At 39.4% G+C, this 21,216-nt stretch overlaps 1 protein-coding gene across 4 annotated transcripts in view; it reads right to left on the bottom strand.

Moving 5' to 3' along the window:
- CPEB4 (cytoplasmic polyadenylation element binding protein 4) overlaps positions 1 to 15,780 on the bottom strand; it is a 74,307-nt gene extending 58,527 nt beyond the window's left edge. For all 4 annotated transcript variants that reach the window (XM_012461160.2, XM_012461161.3, XM_012461162.2 and 1 more), the window contains exon 1: positions 13,335 to 15,780. In XM_012461160.2, coding sequence (XP_012316583.1) covers positions 13,335 to 14,459 — 1,125 coding nt within the window. In that variant the 5' untranslated portion in view covers positions 14,460 to 15,780. The remainder of the gene's footprint in view (positions 1 to 13,334) is intronic.
- Positions 15,781 to 21,216: the final 5,436 nt, after the last annotated feature.

Genomic DNA, 21,216 nt, shown 5'->3' with positions numbered 1-21,216 from the left:
TTGCAGCACAGTTTACAATAGCAAAGACCTGGAACCAACCCAAATGCCCATCGATGATAGACTGGACAGGAAAAATGTGGCACATATACACCATGGAATATTATGCAGCCGTTAAAAACGAGGAGTTCGCGTCCTTTGTAGGGACATGGATGAACCTGGAAACCATCATTCTCAGTAAACCGACACAAGAACACAAAATCAAACACCACATGTTCTCACTCATAGGTGGGTGTTGAACAAGGAGATCACATGGACACAGGGAGGGGAGCACTATACACGGGGGTCTGTTGTGGGGGAGTGGGGGGTACAGCGGGGGGGTGGGGAGTTGGGGAGGGATAGCATGGGGAGAAATGCCAGATATGGGTGAAGGGGAGGAAGGCAGCAAATCACACTGCCACGTATGCACCTATGCAACAACCTTGCATGTTTTTCACATGTACCCCAAAACCTAAAATGCAATTAAAAAAAAAAAAAAAGAAAAGAAACTGAAGCTTAGAGTAATTAAATAATTCCATCAATGTTAGATAGCTGGAGGCAGAAAGTGAACCCAGGTCTTCTGACTCTAGAACATGTGAGCTTAATAATCACGATGGAAAATAAAAGATCACCAATGATTTTCAAGGCTCAGCAAAAGAAACTTTATCACAATGCTGAAACCTCATCTTATTTTGCAGTTTTAATTGTTATATTTAATATACTGAGTTGCATGTCAGTAACTGGTTAGTTTCAGTTTCTGCCGTCTCTACTTCACAGGACAATTTCTAAAAGAAAAACCTTATGATACCACTATGAAAATCAAAGTTGACAAAAATAAGCTTCCGACAAAACGAAATGAATGTTTCAGAGAGGATCCTTCTTTTTAATATACACCTGAATACTGCCTGCCATGGCAAAATAGGAAGACCTACATCAGTATATAGCTATCATGACCAGGCTTTTCATAACATTCCAGAAGCTGCCACAAACTGCACATGAACCTGCTGGTCTGTTGCTATCAGGAAAAACAACTAAATTGTAATTATGCCACAAACCAAAATAATCATTTGTGGCCATGTTTTAAAAATATCCAGATGGATGATTTAGGCCAGTGTTTCTCATACTTGAGAGTACGTCAGAATCACCTGGAGGTCTTGTTAAAATATAGAGTACTGGGTCCATCCTCACAGTCTCATTCAGTATGAGTAGGGTCTGAGAATTCACATTTCTGACAAGTTTCCAAATGACACCAGGGATTACTCTTTGAGAACCACTGAATTAAGCAATTCCATTCAGCAGGTTAACTTAATTAGATCCTTGGGGGTGTGCTTTATAGCTTACATCCCGGTTGGCCAGCTATGATGCAGTCCAGCTTAAATATTCTACAGGAACTATTGTAAGATTTCCTTATGAAGAGAAGGGCTTTGCTCTCAAAACCTGAAACAGCTCTGCCTTTCAAGTTCTAAGGTCCATACCTTGGGAGAGATTATAATAAAGTTCAATTTCAACAAATAGAGAATTGCTCTTTGAGAAAAAGCATAAAGAGGTGAGTAGTTTACCATTAAGAACAAATAAAATACAAATTCGGTGCTTGAATTTTCACAATAAAATATTATCCCTGGCATCCATATACCTCATGTCTGAAACATATAACTTTTTTTTATTCAACTACATAGAATATCTGCCCTTCAGGTATTTACTACTGACATGTCTTCTCTGTCTCACAACTGGTTAAATGCCCTATAAGACATCTTTATCCAAGATAAACAGTATAATCAAAGGACATGCCAATTACTCATTCCTTTAGATTCAACCTATTTATCAAGTCACATCATCAGAAAATACATACTATATTCTGGTCCCTTTTGACTTGCTTTTATAGAATTATGGCTTAACAGCATGATCTCAGATTTTAATAAGCAGAAAACATTAGTAACTGCCGTTAGTTAAACATATATGAATTTTCTTGTAAAAATCTGTCAGCAATGGAAAAATTCATTGTCTGTCAACGCCCCATGATTAGAAACCTGCAAGGCAAATTTCTCTCAAAAATGTTTCTCTCTTGTTTAAAAGCATGCTTATTTTCATCAGAGAATGAGATCTATATCACCCATGATGTTACATTTTTGTCTTGGATGTTAGGATGTTCACAGTTAGGTTATGTGCTCAGAGGCAATAACTTTACTGAGCTTAAATGTTCTCATCTAAATATAACCCACACTACCCACCACCACTCTATTATTGCTTCTTTTTATACTTGAGTTAGTATGTTTTGGCATTACTAGACTGAGTCTAAAACACAAAATGTAATTAATTGAATGTAATCACATTATTAAGAACCAAAGCCAAAATTCAGCTACCCCTTGAGTCATTCTATTTCTATAAAAACATACATTACTACGATCATCACTTCTCAGACTGCAATATATCTGTACCAGGCTACAGAAGTTTCTCTTTCTGGCTTAAACTTTCCCTGGTAAAGAAGGGAAAGGAAAATATTTGGGTTTGAAAGGAAAGTGTACATGAGTGTGTCAGCTGCCAAAATAAATAGGAAGTTTGAAATACCAATAGAGCCCATAATTAATCAAGGTAACTATGTGAGTTTTAATCCAAGATTTGCCAAAATAAAATTATCTTGAATTAAATAATATTTAAATTCACAGATCATCAAGAGTTGACTATCCAGTAAACTTTCAATATTCCACTACCAAATGACCCTCACATCCCTATGCAGGCAGCAAATCCCTTTTCCCTTATGTCTCCCTAGCACTCTGACATCCATGATATTGATAAGCTCTGTATGACAGACCACCCATTGCACCATGAGCTTCACTCATTTTCATATCCACAGCTTGTGGCATGTGTGTAGCATGCTGTAAAGCCATCGCCACTGATATAGGAAGTAGCTAACATGTTCCTCCTGGCTCCGTATTGTGCATCTTACAAGAATTATATAACATTCACATATATTAGTTCCTCACAACCACCATGTGAAGACAGTACTGTCATGTATTATTCCCATTTTAGGCAAATGAAGCTAAGAGAAGTTAACTAATTGCCCTACAAAGTCACACAGTAAGTAGTAGAGTCTGACTTCAAAGCAGATGCTCAGGAAAAGTGGTTTAAGTGAAGTTTTGTTTTAGCCTAGAATTTTTGCTCTATTGACACCTGCAAGGTATGAAATCCTTCACTGTATATACATGGCCTGAATGAGGACAACGAGTGTCAGAGATTAAAGTTAAAGCAGTAATTATCTGAAGTAGTAGGAACCACATTTAACAGCATCTCATATTTCTTAGCAAGTTCCCTCTTCAATCAGTACTTCTTCATTATGACTCCTGTAGGGAGGGTAGAGTCTAACAGATCTTAGGTTGCCACATGTTCCCTAATAGAATCATAAACTATAACTAAATGAATGAATGTCTTTAGTGTATTACCTTGTATCAACAGCTCCATTTGGTTGCCATGTGAATTGACAAAAAAGATCTCTCCAGAAAGCCTCTGAGAACATTTTTTATTGCACCTTCACTAAATAAATCACATTCATTTTGAGCATTAAAATTCCTTAAAATGATGAATATTTCTTGTCATCACTTATTTGTATTAAAAAACCAAACGGGCATTCTAGGCTTGATTAGTCAGTTCCTGAATCAATAGACCTTTTCTTCTTCTTGACAATTGGTTCATACTAATCTCACCTAACAGAGAAATAATTAAAATCGATCACAAGCTTTGAGTTCAAATCACCACATACTAAGCAAGTGATCTTGATGCTGCAACATCATTGAAACTTAATTTCATCACCAAAATACCACCTCCCTTATAAAATTGTGGTGAAAAGCAAATGAGATAAGGTATGTAGGCAGCAGGAGCACAATGCATGGCAGTTGGTGAACTCATTCAATAAACATTTCTCTGCCCTATCTCTCTATGGTGCAATGAAAAACAGCATGAAACTCACATTTTAAATTAGATATTGGTTGTATCTGAAAAATTTGGTGATTCTGTGGTATTTTCTATAACCTGTTTTCATAGAGATAATAAAAATAAGTTTAAATCTCTGACCCCAAAACTATCAGTATTATAAGACTTCTCCCTAATAAGCTATTCAAGGCAAGAAAAGCTTATTAGTTCAAGGAAAGTAGAAAAACAGGTAAACAATACTAACACTTAGCCTTGAGGAATTAAGTCATAAAGACCTCAACTGGCTGTTAAGAGTTCCTCTTCTCCATGTCTGCTAGATCTGAGCAGGGTCCAGAGACAGCAGGGAGAGGGGTCAATCCTAAAGCACAACCTTTATTCCTAAACTGAAGCTTATGTCTCGTAACCCTCGACACCTCCTCCTTCTCTTTTTTCCTTTCCTGTTTTCTTTTTTTGAGACAGAGATTCACTTTGTCCCCCAGGCTAGAGTGCAGTGGCACAATCTCAGCTCACTGCGACTTCCAACACCCTGGTTTAAGCGATTCTCCTGCCTCAGTCTCCCAAGTAGCTGGGATTACAGGTACGCACCAACACACCCAGCCAATTTTTTTTTATTTTTAGTAGAGACGGGGTTTCACCATGTTGGCCAGAATGGTCTCGATCTCCTGACCTTGTGATCCAACTGCCTCGGCTTCCCAAAGTGCTTACAGGTGTGAGCCACCGCGCCCCGCTAATCTGCTCCCAAATTTCTAATCCCAGTTGGTATTTTGGTGGTTTAACTGGGTCTCTTATTTTTCTACATTACAGAAGGAGAAGATGAAGCCAATAGTGGTTGCCTTAGAGATCAGCAGCAGATTGAGCAGTGAAACAGGCTGAGCAGGTACAACAGAAATGTGGGCCTTGCTTCAGTTTCTCACTACACTTCTTTAAAAAAAAAAAACTTGAAAAAAATTTTAATGTTTTCTCTTACAGACTCCTTATCTTCTAGAGACACATACTGAACCATTTACAGATGAAATAGTATGATATGGAGCAATTGCTTCAAAATAATATAAAAGGGGAGAGAGAGGGTTAAGGGTATAGATGAAACAGGATTCTTCAGGAGCTGATAATTGTTGAAGCCAGGTGACATACACATGGGAGTTCACTAGACTATTCTGTCTACCATGGAATATGTTTAAATTTTTGCATAATAAAAACTTAAGAAGACATGGGTCAGGGGGTGCTTTACCAAAAGAGAAAAAAAAGATACCACCAGTTGGTCACTGTATTTTTCAGCAGTGCTTAAGAAAATCAGTGTGTCATCTAGCCTCAGTCCCACGATTATTTAAGTATAGTGACTTTAAGAACTGTAGTTTATTTACTTAAGTTCAGGCCAGGTACAGTGGCTCATGGCTATAATCCCAGCAGTTCAAGAGGCCAAAGCAGCGGGGAGGATCACCTGAGGTCAAGAGTTTGAGACCAGCCTGGCCTACATGGTGAACTAAAAAGTACAAAAATTAGATGGGCCCTGTGGCATGTGCATGTAGTCCCAGCTACTAGAGAGGCTGAGGCATGAGAATTGCTTAAACCCAGGAGCTGGTGGTTACAGTGAACCCAGATCACGCTACTGCACTCCAGTCTGGGCGACAGAATGAGACCATCTCAAAAAATTAAATTAAATTAAGTTCAAATTATCACACACCAGGTATACATGGGTTTTCACATTTTAAGAAACTGTGCTATACTTTGAATAAAACTTTGACCTAATATTTCTGTTAGATGACTTGCTTTTTTAAAACAATAGAATCATCTAGAAGCCAAATATAAGACATGTCTCATTTTAGTCTCAAAAATATCAGACAAAAGAAATGGGAAACTGAAGGACCTGGAAGGTGGTACAGCTTGCCTAGGTCACATAGCTAACGAGTGGCCAAGCCACATCTAGAACCCAGATCTGACTTCCATTAACTAAGATAATTTCTCTAACAACATTTTCTCAGAATATATGAACATTCTGAGTCACGTTCTTATATTGAGTTTTATTTTTTCAAGGTCCCATAGACAATAAAATGGCAGCAACTATTTTACTGACTAGTACCATGATCCTATTGATTAGATACATTCCTCAAGAATACCTGGAAGAACTATTATTTCAAATGTTACATGGTGTTTTTAAATAAATATAGATTTAAAATATATAATACTGAGGAATTAATTATAACTTAGTTTAGGTCCACTAAGAAAATGATTGGAATATATCTGATAAATCTTCAGCAAAGAGAAATTGCCCAACCAACATACCCTACAATATAAAACATGCTTGCACAGCTTATAGCTTTAAACTTGAATAACTCCATTTGTAAACATGAACGAGCACCTATAGGTAGCTGATGGGAGTTTTTCTTTGGCATGTAACAGGACTGAATTCTGCTATCCAAGTTAAAGTTTGCCTTTTGTGGTACCATTTTGTTATAGAATGTAAATAATCACATGTTATATACAAATATACAGGTAGCTTATATAAGCGTGTATTTATACTTGACAATTACATTTTCCAAATATTTTTCTAAAAAAATTATAAATAATTTTCTAAAAATTTAAAATTTCCAATATAAGCATATATTTATAAACACATTAATGACTACATTAATAAAAATGTTTGGAAATGCTATTTATACAATGTTTTTGTTACAGCTAATCTGTTAATTTGCCTTAAAGATTAAACAACTTAATGGATTAAAATGAAACTATTGGGCTAGTTGATAATTTGTTTATAATGTTTAAGAGAAAAAAATGCATGTTCAGTATTACTCAAAGATTAGCACAGGTCAAAAGTACATGTTACTGACTCATTTTTATGACAGTCCTGTGCCTAGTTCATAACATAGTAGGTGCTCCAATAAATGTGTGTTAAATACATTAAAATATTAAAAAAAAAAAAACAACTTTGATTCCAGGATAAAAGCCTAACTAAATTCAAATCTATGGCACCGTTTCATATCTCTTACTGAAAAAAATCACAAATTCTCCATTAAAATGTAGTCTCCTTTAATGTATGCAAAAGCAATCACATGTTCTAAAGTTCTTAATAAAACAACTGTAGCCAAAACCTTTCAAAATACTGAAAGATATAGGCTGTCAATGCTAATGAAAGTTTAACCTTATATTTAATTAGAAAACTTCTCTTCAAGAAAAATGATAATTCTGCTAAATGTTTTATCTGTCCTTGGTTGCACCTACAGCTTATTCAATTAAGCAAGATAAGCATAACTAAAAACTGTTCAAAATATTTCATAGGAACACAAGCTATATTTGTAACTAATTTCATGACTTTATTCAATATTAGAAAACCATATTTTAAATTAAAAAAAAGTTAACCTACCTAATATGGCCACACACGTAAGGTACCTCACATTACCCTTCACTGTTAGGTATTATTATCTTTTTAAAATTTTTTTTGTATTTTTTGAAGAGACAGGGTCTCACCATGTTGCCCAGGCCTGGTCTTGAATTCCTGGGCTCAAGTGATCCGCCCACCTCAGCCTCCCAAAGTGCTAGGATTACAAGTGTGAGACACCATGTCCGACCAGGTATTATTATTTTGATACAGTATTGTCTTCTGGAATTTAAAAGATTTACTCAAGGTTACACTGCTCATTAGAGTTTAGAGACAATTTTTTTTAAGCTTTATATATGCATTTTATTTATTTTTAGAACAGCTTCATAGAGAATTATATTCAAATTCAGAGTCAAATTTAAGTCTGTCTGAGTCCACAGCCTATGCCTCACTCTACATTCTTGGGCTCACAAAATAGTCTCTCTCAATAATTATTCACTTTTCACCTTCAAAAATTGATTGAAAATAATATCTACACCTTTATCTTTCTATCCACTAAGTATTTTCTGAAAACTTAAAGATGAAACTCATTCTGTTTTAATCAGATAAAATGTGATGAGGAAAAAATAGAAGAAAATCTACAATAAATTTGATTTTTTAAAAATATATTGCTCTACACTTATCATGGTAAAACATACTGTTGATTTCTGCAAGGCATCTTCGAACACTTAAACATAAAAGGAATTTTGTCACTAAAAGTTAAAATGCTCACATTATAGACTCTATGCCTTAAAGAGAAACACATTATTCATACTATCTTACGTATGATGAGACCAAAAAATATGACCGTGAATCATCAAGCTTATTTTCCTTCTAGTAAAATAGAGAGAAAAAGTCGTAAGGCAAATAAATGGAGACTGTAAAATATAAACCTAGGCATATATTAATTTTAAAACTACGTTCCCCATTTCTTTCTTATGAACACCAACAAAGATGGCTTTCAAAAACTTAAACTCATGAACTAAGTAGCATCTTTCTAGTTGCAACTAGCAACAACCACATTCATTAGGCTTGCAATAAACAGGTTTTTCCTGAAAGATGTTGGAACAATGTGCTGATCATATTCCATGGCTTCTCTGAAGATAAAAAAATAAAAATAAAAAAACTCTACTCTGGAATTAGTTTTAATTTCATCAGAAAAACTATCTCACCTAGTTAAAAAGTTGTCTATAAAGAGGAAGAAAATTGTATCTGACAGGCTTTTCCCAAGATTTTTCCAATATGTCAATTCTGCTAGAGCTAGAACCATCCGACCCATAATTTACAGTTAAAAAATTGGCTTCTCCCCTTTTAAGTAAAATAAAATATTTCCTATGCAAAGTTCCCTCTTGGACGGATATACTGTATCAAGAAACAAGAAAATGTAATAAGGTTGCGTATTAGACAATTTTAATAATTCACCATGACTTTCAGAACTGAAGCACTGCAGCAATGTTCTGTTTGCAAATATAAGATGCAGTATATAATTTTGAGGATCTATACACTTGTTTCCCTATCAAACAAGTTTTAGGATAGTCTTGCGACATACAGATTTTGTCTTTTCCTTACTTCCTGACTCTTAGCTAATTAAAGTAGCAACATAATTGAGCTGTAGTTAAGAGGGTGTCTGCACATATACTAAGCAATTCTCCTTTAACTTCCTGTAAGGACAGAAGATCTAGGCACTCCTCCAAAGAAATGCTATACTTAAATATAATTATTGGCAGGTGCTCCAATATATATCTGGTTTGGATGTCAGAATTCAAAGATGTGTTTGGTAGGACAGATAGGATTTTTTTCTCCCCTTACTGTAAGGGTCAAATCATGCCTGTAGTAACATGAATATGGACCTTGTTTCTTCATTTTGAAACTGGGACAATAAAATCAAATGTCATAGGGCTGAGAAATCCAATATAGAATGTGAAATAACATATTTGAAAGCACCTAGTCCACTGCCTGGTATATAATATATGCTCAAAATTTAAAACAAAAGCATTGACTTAAATATTATCTAAATTTAACATTTAAAGTTGATAAACAAGTATACTCAATTATTTTTCGTTTTCAATACTCAATCTATAATCAGCTTTTGGTCATCATCAATCACTGTAAAATTTTTCCTCTCATCTTACATGCTTCTGGGAGGCACTCTGCCTCCCTGCCGACCCCACCTACACCCACTATGCCCCTGACATATAATTATTATGTGAAGAGACACTGTAGTATAATGGTTAAGAGCCAAATCTTGTCTGTGAATAAAAATAATAATTTCTGCCTCATAGGATTGTTGAATAAATTAAATGAATCAACACACACAAAACATTTAGAACACAGGAGGCAAGTTAGATATTTCTTCTTTTTTTTTTGAGACAGAGTCTCACTCTGTTCCCCAGGCTGGGGTGCAGTGGCATGATCTCAGCTCACTGCAACCTCCACCTCCCGAGATCAATCGAGTCCCCTGCCTCAGCCTCCCGAGTAGCTGGGCTTTCAGGCACCTGCCCCACACCTGGCTAATTTTTGTATTTTTAGTAAAGATGGGGTTTCACCATGTTGGCCAGGCTGGTCTCGAACTCCTGACCTCAAGTGATCCGCCCGCCTTGGCCTCCCAAAGTGCTGGGATTACAGGCATGAGCCACTGCACCCGGCCACATGTTAGCTATTATTAAATGCATATTACTTAGCTGTGTCTAAAAACAGGATTTTAGCCAGACACGGTGGCTCACACCTGTAACTTCAGGACTTCGGGAGGCTGAAGTGGGAGAACTGCTTGAGCCCAGGAGTTCAAGATCAGCCTGGGCAACATGGTGAAACCCTGTCTCTACAAAAAAATGCAAAAATTAGCTGGGCAGAGTAGTGTGTGCCTGTAGTCCCAGCTACTGGGGAGGCTGAGGTGGGAGGATCTCTTGAGCCCAGGGAGGTCAAGGCTGCGATGAGCTGTGAATGTGCCACTGCACTCCAGCCTGAGTGACAAAGTGAGACACTGTCTCAAAAAAACAAAAAACAGGATTTGAGGGATGCCATCTGAATTCGGGTAATGAAGCTTTAAGTGAAACAAAAATAACTTAGAAATAAATTTTAATATACAAAAATACCTGCAAATAAAATGCCTTCCCCTATCAGTTATTTGCGGGGAGGGAATTATGAATGTAAAAGTTTATTAATTTTAATTCACTATATATACCCAAGCCTGCAGTAAACAAATGTAAAAATCATTCTGGTTCATTTCAAATTAAAATAAACACTACTTAGTATCAGTTACATGTCAGGTAAATTATTTCCTTTTAATATAACAATAACTTGCTGGCCTTTGATTGAACACCAATATTATAATGTAACTACATAAGCACTATCCTTTAACGTCTGTGGTAAGTTTCAAGATCTCTCTATCACACTAAGGAACTCTTTTTATTTTTTTTCCCTATGATAAATATTGCAGAAGAAAGAAATTCTTTATAATAGTAATTAAATTGAAGTGCTAATATCTATAAAATTTCTTTCCTAAAATTAATAGTGTTAAAGTTATAAATTATTTATTAATTTTTTTGAGATGGGGGTCTCACTATGTTGCCCAGGTTGGTCTCAAACTCCTGGGCTCATGTAATTCTCCTGCCTCAGCCTCCCAAGTAGCTGGGATTATAGGCACAAGCCTGCATGTTATAAATTTAAATAAGACAAATTTAACCAAGTTACTTATACCAACTTAAAGTGATTCTTTTTGCCAAAAAAAACTAATTCACAAGAATTACTGGTTTTTAAAAACAAGAAGAACTTCATTCATTTAAGTAAGAATCACAGTAGTCAGTTTACTTACTTCTTTAGACTTTCTCAAAACCCAATTAGGAGTTTCTTGTCATAGAGATTTTTTTCAAATCACTTATTTCTCTTGTGACTTTCAGATCACCCCACTGCTAGTTTTCCCTCCTTGCACATGTGTGCATGCGCTCTCTCTCTCTCTCACATACACACAGTTACAAATGATGAGGATGGGGAGCAGAAATAACAATTTACTTTTGAATCTTACCATATTTGAGAGCAAGGTACACTGACCAATCCTTTTTCCATAATCAATATAAAAGACAACAATTCTAAGGGAAGAGTTAGTTTCTAACAATATGCTTTGGTATCAATCTTAGTCTAACTATTATTTCATAAATCACCTTAATTTCAAAAGAAACTGTTCAAAAACATTTCACATATTACACACACTCTATTAGGATGATAGGAAAAAATATTAATGTGCATATATGTATATTTTATTCATTGTCTGAACTTTTCATTTTTCCTAAAGCAATCTTTATCAAAAGTCAGCAAGCTGAGAATGGGAACCAAATAGTGCGGCCACATAAATTCATTCTGCCAGTGTAGAGCAGCAAAATAAGAAAAAAAGGTGTATTCAGTTCTGAGCCAAATCTTAATCCGATAATCCAATAATCCAATTATCCAATAATCAAAATTTATCTTTGCATTAAATTTTCTTTAAATTTATGTTCCAAGGACTATCAAAAGCAACTTTTAAAAATAGATTTCATGAGACTGTCAATGTCTTAAAAACAGCCGTTTTACCTGACCACTAGAGCACAGTAATTGATCTTTGGTTTTAAGACCCAAAACCCTTTAAAGCAAATGCCAACAGCTTTCTGATAGGCAAAAAAAAAAAAAAAAAAATCATTTTTAAAAGTTGAAAACTAAATATAACCACATATTTTACGATGTACTGCACTTGAATCCTTAGGGAAGGAACAGATATATAACTCCTCAAATGACATAGGGTTTTCTAAGCAAACTTCCCCTCCTTCTCAGCCAATTACTAATTAAAATAAATAATTCTGCTAGTGCTAAGAGTACAACGATTCTGTAATCTCTTTTAGCCTTTTCGGAAATATTTCTAAAATAATCCTCTAGCTGTAGCACATGTGTATGTGCACACATGTATGTATACATATTTTCAATCCTTGGTTTTTTTTTTAACTTAGAATTTGTCCGCTGACTAGCTGTGTACCCTTGGGTAAGTTATTACATATTTTTCATATTCAATTTCTGCATCTGTAAAATGGGGACAATAAAAGAACTCACGCTGTGAGGCTGTTGGGAAAACTAGATTCAATGCTACATTCTTACCCCCTATAAATTTCCTAAACACACATAAATAATCATACCCTTAAAGTATACACATTTAGTGGAGCATCTGACGTTGAAACACCTATGAAATTCCCTTTATCTTGTTTGTATCAACCAAACTTGCTGCTCATTAATTCAAAAATATCAATGACTCTTGCCAGAATAAGGATATACTGGTAGCGAGAAAGACAAATGATCTTTGCCTGGATCTATTTTTAGGAATGGTTTAATTATCTACACCTCCAGTGTTAACATTGGAAAATAAACAAATGGGTGAAAGGCATAAAGAGTCACTCCGAGACGAACAGTTTCATAGTGTTCAAAAATAAATGGGGATGAAGAAAACATTTAGATCATTTCTCTCACTCGTTAGTCCTTACTAATGAAAGGTAGGCCAAAATTTGCAGATGTTTAAGAGGAATTGCCAAACCCATCAATTCAGACTGTTCAGACCTACAAGGCTCAGAGAGTTTCAGGTTTAAAATGCAACCAACCAGTGAGAAAACTGCAATTCAATAGCTGGTTTTCAGTGAATCACTACCTTATAGTGTCAAAAGAAATTTCTTTAGTTATATAGTTACTTAAGAAAACACTGATTGGTTTCTGCAATGAAATATATTTATATCTATATATTATTTATTCTCACCTAAGTAAGTAGGGAAAAACTGACCATGATTCTCATGTCAGGCAAGAAAGGTATCATAGTTAATAATTATTACATCACCAGCTACCAGGTATTCATAATTATCTATGACAAGATTAAGGCTACAGTTTAGAAAACTGCCAAAGAAACAGCTGAATATTTTGTTCCAATTACACTCCTGCTAAATAAAGTCTGGATATTGATTCATTTTCTATCTAAGAAAAGCTCCGATATGAATACGGGCACTTCTAGTTACACAGATATTACACCGTGCTATTTCCTTATTCATCCTAATCTATTAATGGAACATAATCTTACCGGAAAAGGAAAAATGTTGTCAGCCCTGTTCAAGCTATCTTCCATCCAGGATTTAGGCGCAAAGGCAGAGCTGGGGCGAGCATACTTCTGGAGCTGAATGTGATTGCTTGCAAAATTTTTCTTCAAAGGCGAGATGGAGTTCAGGGGCGTTATACCACCATTCAGCCCTCTGCGGTGATCTCGGCCTTGGGAACCTCCCCAGCCACCATATCCACCACCGCCCGGGCTCCAGGAAGAGGAGGGTGTTGGTGAGGGACTCTGGTAGCTGCTCCATGGAGAGGGGGGTTTGTTAAGATTATTCGCCAAATGAGGCAGCTGGTTAAAAGCAGCATTTCTATGTGTGAAGGGTGGGGGATGGGGACTGGCAGGAGACCTCCTTTGCTGCTGATGCTGGCTGTGATGATGCTGGAAATGAGGGTGATGTGGGTGGTGCTGTGAGAGAGGCCCGATCTGAGGAGAGAAGCTGCCTCCAAAGCCAGGGCTGACATGATGGGGAAAATTTTGAAACAACAGAGCACCGTTATTAGCCGAAGCAGCAGGGACCCCTCCCTGGTGAAAGAAACTTGCATCTTCATTGATTATTGTAGAGGAGGAAGGCGCTATCGCTGCTGACCAGTTACTGAAACCAGTAAGAGACGATGCACTAGATGTCAAGGGTTGGGTCGAAGTACCTAGCCCAGTGGCTTCTTGATAATCAAACCCTGTCAACACTGGAGATTCGATTCTTATTTTCTCCTTCCCATTGCCATTTTCCGAAGAACTGTCCCCTTGATTTTCTTCTGATTTTGCCTTCTCGGTTTCAGGCAGTATTCCAGCTTCCTGACCTGGACTTGGGGAAAGCTGCTGCTTTTCTAAAGGGTCTTGCTGTTCCTGTTGCTGACTTTTTGCTTTTTCTGACCCCAAGATCTCATCCTGAATGTTATGGGTAGCTGGAGCAGGAAAAAGCCAAGCTGACCCAGCACTGCTGCCATTGGCAGCTGTGTTATTATTTATAAAAGCAGCAGGGCTGGGGGTGGCATTTTGGTGATGGTGTGGAGGCTGCAGATGTGGATGGAATCTGACTGGAAAAGCAGATTTATTCCCAGTATTGCTTTGCACTAGCACTCCAAACCCGTAATCCCCCATTTATTATTTTTAGGAGCAGAATCTCACAATAAAAAATGACAACCTGATGTCTCACACCTTTTTTTCTCTACCCAAAATTTAAGTTGTTTGCTTGCTTGCTTGAAATGTCTTATTTATAGCTAGCTCAAAGATCGCAGCTTATCACCTTAAATTGTTCTGATTTGGAATTCTGGTCTCTGAAAGAAAAAAAACAACTCTAAAAAAACCTCTTAAAACATTGACATGGATCCAATTGGGCTTATTTTTAGGAGGGAATAAAAACGAAGAGGGTAAAAATCAAGTCTTTGGTTAGTAAAATAGGCGCTTTCTTTTTCCAAAGGAAAATGTACATGAATGACAAAAACAGAGCTTCTCAAGCATCTATGGATGTAGAAGAATAAGCCTTGCACGGAGTAAAAATATAGATATATATAATTTAACAATCACATATGGTTTTCCTCAGCAGTTTAGATTCACTCACATAAAAATTAGAATAGGGCTAAGAGGGGAATACGTTCTTTTCTTGGCAGCTTGGTTAAAAAAAATCAGGAATAATTTAAGAACATTATATATTATATATTTATATATATAGATTATATTAGGTTATCTGGGGTGGGAAGTGAATTCCTGGTTTCGGGAGAGGAAATCAGCATTGACTAATGGAAAGATGATTGCAGGGAGGTTTCTGCTGTTCCTGGTCCTGTTTTCTGCTCTTTCGCAGGGTGCAGTTTTGGCCTCTGGGGCTGTTCCTGGGGCTTCGGGTGCAGATCTTGCTGCGGTCGCTGTTCCTGGGCTCCCCCCGGCTTCCTCTCCCCCATGAAAGGGGTTGGAAACACCCGTTTCTCCCTCTTGGGGGGTCGCGATCAGGAGGGATTAGCAAGACTCGACGAGGGTGAGCTGGCGGCCCGGGGGTGCGGGGACCGAGGGAGCGACCTGGAAGGTCCTGCGGTTTCTGCCTCTTCCCCTCTCTGCGGCTCCGGGGTTTTTTTCCCTCATGGGACCCAGGGGCGGTTTGTTCAGTTCCCTCAGTTCGATTCTCCGCAGAGAGGGAAAAAAGAGGAAAAAAAGGAAAAACCCACTACTGTAGTTATTTTAAAGGAGAAGGGCCTCCCCCCTCGGCTCTTTCTCTCTTTTCCCCTAGATTTTTTTAAAAACTATAATTTAGAAGGCTTTTGTTTCTCCTCACGGTTGCTGGGCCGTCGCCGCCGTCGCCGCTTTACCCTGGTCCCACAGTCCCCGCTGTCGTTGTTGAGGGCTTCGCCTGGCTCTTCTTTTTCTTTCCTTCTTCCTCCTCTTCCTCCACTGCTGTCGCCGCTGCTGCTGCCGCCGCCGCCGCCGCCGCCACTGCCTCCCGGTGCCCGGGTCCCGCAGCCGCGGCTGAGTCCTTCTCCTCAGGACCGAGCCGAGTGAAATGACAACCAGCTGGAAAGACCCAGAGACACTTCCGGTTCGAAGAGGGAGGGGTGGAGTAGCGCGCCTGCCCCACCTACCGGCCGGAAGGCCAATCGTCTGTTAGAACTCAGATAAGACCACGCCCCCTCGCTTCAGGGCTACTCCCAGGAAGGTCGAAAAGTTACCTCCAGAGACGCCTCTTCCGTCTGCGCCTCGCCCAGTGAGGCCGGGCGCCTGGAACCCGCTTCCCCCACTCAGAGTGAGCCCAGTAGGTCGCCCGCTTCCCCCACTCAGAGTGAGCCCAGCAGGTCGCCATCTTTTGTGTGGGAAAGGGACTCCTTCGATATTTCTCTTCCCTATCTAGCTTTGCAGGAGAAGCAATAGGGACGCGTCGAAGAGAATGGATTCCTTGCTCACGAAGGCATAGGGTCAAGGTGTCGGAGATCGAAGTGGCGGCCCGTGAAACCGCGGATGAATGTGAAGAGTGCCCATAGTAAAGGTGGTGCTGCAAGCGTCACGTGCTCTGGCCCGAGCTCCGCCCCAGAGGGATCTGGAAGGGGAGGCGGGTCTTCCCAGCAGCTGTGCGGTGCCTAGAACTGCGTTTGCCTTTGCCCATAATGTAGACCTCACGAGGGACTCTCCCTTTACCTTCTGTTCAATCACCCGCACCTTCCACTCTCCCGTTATGCTAGACTCGCATCTGGTGCAGTCTCCCAGACACAGAGATGCAGCTGACGTGTCTGTGGCTAAGCTCCCGTATTATCCCAATCTTGTCCACCTTACCCGCAATACCAGAGGGAAAATTCCAAAACTAAAATTTTATCTTCACCCTCCATGCTCCGATTTCTTCTATGGTTGCCCATTATTTTGAGGATAAAGGCCAAACTTCTTAGTCTGGTATTCGAGCCTTTCTACCTTGTGGGTAATATATCTTACTGCTTCACTCCCCTCCAAACACACTCTCAATGCCTTTTTACATGCCCTTTCCACTCTTCTCCTTTGGTAAATTCCTATTTAGGTTTAGGAATCAGTTCAAATGCCACCAACAGTATCTTCTGAATTCTTTCTTATAAGCGTCTACGGCCCTGTGTACATTTCGTGCTTGTTTCTCACCATATTGTGATGGTTTATGTCTTCCAAACCTATGCTGGGATCTTTGAGAAGCAGACATTGTAGTTAGGAGACATCAGTGACTGAATCCTGAAAACGAGAATGAACAAACCAACAACAATGAAGTCTTCCCTGAGTGACAGTCCTCTCACCCATCACTCCCCTCCATCCCTCACCTCTGTTTCCAAGTCTGAATTAATTATTTCCTTCCTTTTGCCATTTGGTTTGGAGCTCACATCTCAGACTTTTCACTATTTGTTTGCTACTCAAGGACTTTAACACCTCGTTTATCTTTGTACATTCCCAACACTGTGACCACCATCAAGGCTTAGGATAATGCTTTGCTGTCAGCACAAGCTTTAAAGATGTTAAATGAGTATTTTCTTTTAGCAGGAAGGAAAATGAAAAAGAAATCAGGGTAGAGCCAGAAGTAACTGGCAAAACTAGGGGATAAAAAAGACACCAAGATTAATGAAGAATAGTGTGAACAAAGGTGGCTTCCATTTCATTTCCATAGCCTTCCTCTAATGGTCTCAACTTCTGCCTCAGTCTGTCAGTCCTTCATCACTTCCATGTAGAACATCTAAGAGCCTTAAATTGGTGATTTTATTCTCTTTCATTGTGTCATGAGCATGAGTCTTGTCTCTACAACTCTACTATGGATTCTTTCAGCATAGAGATTGGGTCTTACCTGCTGTTTATTCCCTACAACTGGACATGCCTGGGAACTTAGCAAGTTCCATAAGATGTCATTTCCTCCGTTTCCCTGACTGGCCCTCTCTCTAATATCTTGTAGATTTCTCTCTTTTAATTACTGCTGGTTGTCAGTGGGTTAGTTTCTTAAGGGCAGAGGTTGTGTCTGATTTATCTTTATGTCCCCAGTGGCCAGAAGAGGCTCTGGCACAGAGCAGATTCAAGACACATTTATTGAATGAATAAATGAATGTTCCATGCCCAGTAGATGGTTGAGGGTCCCTTGGAGCTACTAATTATCAGTGGCTAAAATGGCAGCCATGACTTGGAAAAAAGAGCACCTTTGGAACAAAATAGCCTTGAATTTGAATCCCAGCTCTGCTACTTCCTAGCTGTGCAGACCTGGGCATCACCTCTATAAGCCCTTGGTTCCTTGTAGAAAAATGTGAATGATATTTCCTCTCTTACTAAGTTTGTAAATTACACTAGATGCATGTAAAGTGTTGGACTCCTAAGAAGTTTTATTAGTCCATTTTCACACTGCTTTAAAGAAATACCCAAAACTGGGTAATTTATAAAGGAAAGAGGCTTAATTGACTCACAGTTCCACATGACTGGGGAAGCCTCAGGAAACTTACAATCATGGCAGAAGGCAAAGGGGAAGCAAGCACATTCTTCACAAGACGGCAGGAGAGACCAGAGTGAAGGAAGAACTGTCAAACACTTATAAAACCATCAGATCTCATGAGAACTCACTATCACGAGAACAGCATGGGGGAAACTGCCCCTGCTTTATCCAATCACCTCCCTCCCTCTACATATGGGTATTACAATTTGATAGAAGATTCGGGTGGGGACACAGAGCCAAACCACATCAGAAGTGTTCACATTAAATGCAGGGAATCCTTCACAAGTGTCTTTTGCCTAGAAGCAGCTGTGTGCACAAAGGAATCCAGGAATCTGTCTCGGTTGATAGAAGGTGGAGATGCCCAGAGCTACAGTCTGGTGCTGTCAGGTCAGGCTAATCTTGTAAGGCTAAGTCAAATGTGGGCAGTAGATTTGGGATGGTTTGGGGCTAGGATGATCACTAGACATCAGGCTCTTGCTTAGGGACTGGAGGTATGGAAGAAGGAAGGAGAAAGCTTTTTTTTTCCTATCAGTTGCCAACTCAGGAACGTAGGATACCCAGAGCCCAGGGCTGCCCTCCCTGAAAACATACTGGCCTCAGAAACGTCCCATGGTAACCATGACAACAATTCAGCAGCTCCATTTAGGATCTCCAAAAGGATCCACAGATGTAGGTAAGTGCTGGCTTAAGCACTCTGCTGGCAGAAGAGAGCGCTTCTCATGAAGCTGGCTCACCAGAAAGCTTTTGGGTTGCAGGAAAAGCAAGTTCTGCTTAAACATTAAGGTGCTACTAGTTAAAAAGAAAAAAAAAATTAAAAGCTCCATCCCTATCTAGTACAGTGAGGGCTAACACACCTTCAGAGAAGTCGTAGGCTAGGTAATGCCTGTGACCTGCTGGCTACTGCCCAGCCCCCTCTGGGGTTTCAGGCCAACCACACCCAGAACAGAGCCTCCAAGGAAACAGGGCACTAATATCTCCTTCACCAGCCTTTTTTAAAGCTTGGCAAGCAGTATCAATCTCACCCCATAATCACACAGGGTGAACTCTGCCCCAATCCAGCTCTAATGTCCTCCACCACTTCCCTTGAAGCATACATTGTCAGTTTTCTCCCAAGGGCCCACACCCAAGCTCCCCAGAGGCTTGTCTAATGACTAACAATCAGGACCACTACCCAAGGCTGCCCTGGTTGTGCACTGTGCAACTCCATAAGGCACCACAGACTAGTATGTGAATGCACCCAATGGAGTTGTACAAGGCAGTGGCCCTGCTTCAGTTCTTTTTCATAAGACACAGGGGCACATTATACAAATATGACACACATACAAAAAAAAGCTCATTACATGAGCCATGCTTATTGTGTGCAGAAATATTTAAAGCTCTTGATCCTTTTAGAGTTAGCAGCCCAGGAACTTCCTGTAACTGAATTGAAGGACACTGTGTCCTTGGTATTGGTTTTGGTTAGTGAGCTGTAGTGAGAAGACAAGTCTGGACAAGTTTATGGTCCAGGCCCACAAGAGATTAATACCCAGCAGTTACTCTGCCTGACAACATTAATAAGCATTCTGATGTAGTGGTGGAATATATGCTTTAATGAAACTAAAAAAATAATAATATTCAAAGGCAGGGCCTGTGACGGTAGGGGAAGAAAGAAAGGTGAAATTATCTTTGGAATATCCTCTTCTTCAAGAGTACTTGGAAACTCACTACCATAAGGCTAGCTTGATAGGAACAAAATCAAGTCCTGAAAGCAGGTTTTATTAAACCCCCCTTCTAATCTTTGCCCTCTTTCAGTATTGGAAAGTACGCATATTTACTTAGAACCATTTTTCTTTTTTACAATTAATTGCTGGGCTGTATTTTCTTCTTTGGTTGGTTGTTTTGCAAACTGTGCAAGCCGTCTGCATTTTAAACATGATTTTCTTCCTGCCTTTTCATTTTAGGTATTATCATTAACATAGAGTGGATAGTTAACAAGCCATTTTGATAGTGAGTGGTGAAGCCAGTGCCTCTGATGCATTGTTACTGAATAAATGGTTTGAAAAGGTCCAGGACACAGATATACTTCACTTGAAATGTTGTATCCTGGCAAAGATTTAGGTGAGCTAGAACGGGGAGTTGACCTTCCAAATTGTGACATGCATCACTTTGAGATAAGTTGGATTCTTCTGTGGCTCCAAACACCTAGGTGGCCGGGCTGCTGACCTAGATTACCCCTTGCTGTTTTGATTGGACACACTTCGCTTCCTCTATCAAAACCGTGGCTATGCTGCTGAACAGCTGCCTGTAACACTCTGTGGCTAGGCTGGAGGATTTTCACCTGCAAAGCTGGGGAAAGAATAATTTTTCAGAGATTCCAGGGAAGCTACAGGGTCCAGAAGTCAGAGAGCTTGGTGTCAGGGATCAAAATTCTAGCCCTAACATAGCCATAAGCTCACAGGCACTGGTTCTGTTTGTCTGATGATTTCCTTATGGCCAGATTTGTACTACAGAGTTTCAATTCTGAACCCTTAAGCAAAAAATGTGCAAAGAAAGTCATCTACAGGTGTAAAAAAAAATGATCTTTTTAGTATCCAAATTTCTCATTCCCTTGTTGTTGGAGTATATATATTACAATAAAACAATGATATGAGTTAATTCCTAGAGTTGGGCTTGGTGGCACATGCCTGTAGTCCCAGCTACTCAGGAGGCTGAGGTGGGAGGATCGCTTGAGCCCAGGAGTTCTGGGTTGTAGTGCACTATGCCAATCGGGTGTCCACACTAAGTTCAGCATCAATACGGTGACCTCCCGGGAGCGGGGAACCGTCAGGTTGCCTAAGGAGGGGTGAACCGGCCCAGGTCAGAAACGGAGCAGGTCAAAACTCCTGTGCTGATCAGTAGTGGGATTGCGCCTGTGAAAAACCACTGCACTCCAACCTGGGCAACATAGCGAGACCCCATCTCTTAAAAAAAACACAC

The sequence above is a fragment of the Aotus nancymaae genome, unplaced genomic scaffold, assembly GCF_030222135.1.
Source record: "Aotus nancymaae isolate 86718 unplaced genomic scaffold, 86718_ANA_hifiasm-v0.15.2.pri h1tg000015l_1, whole genome shotgun sequence".
In the NCBI taxonomy this organism is placed as follows: domain Eukaryota; kingdom Metazoa; phylum Chordata; class Mammalia; order Primates; family Aotidae; genus Aotus; species Aotus nancymaae.
Note: the sequence above shows the minus strand (reverse complement) of the source record. Positions and strands in the feature narration are given on the sequence as shown.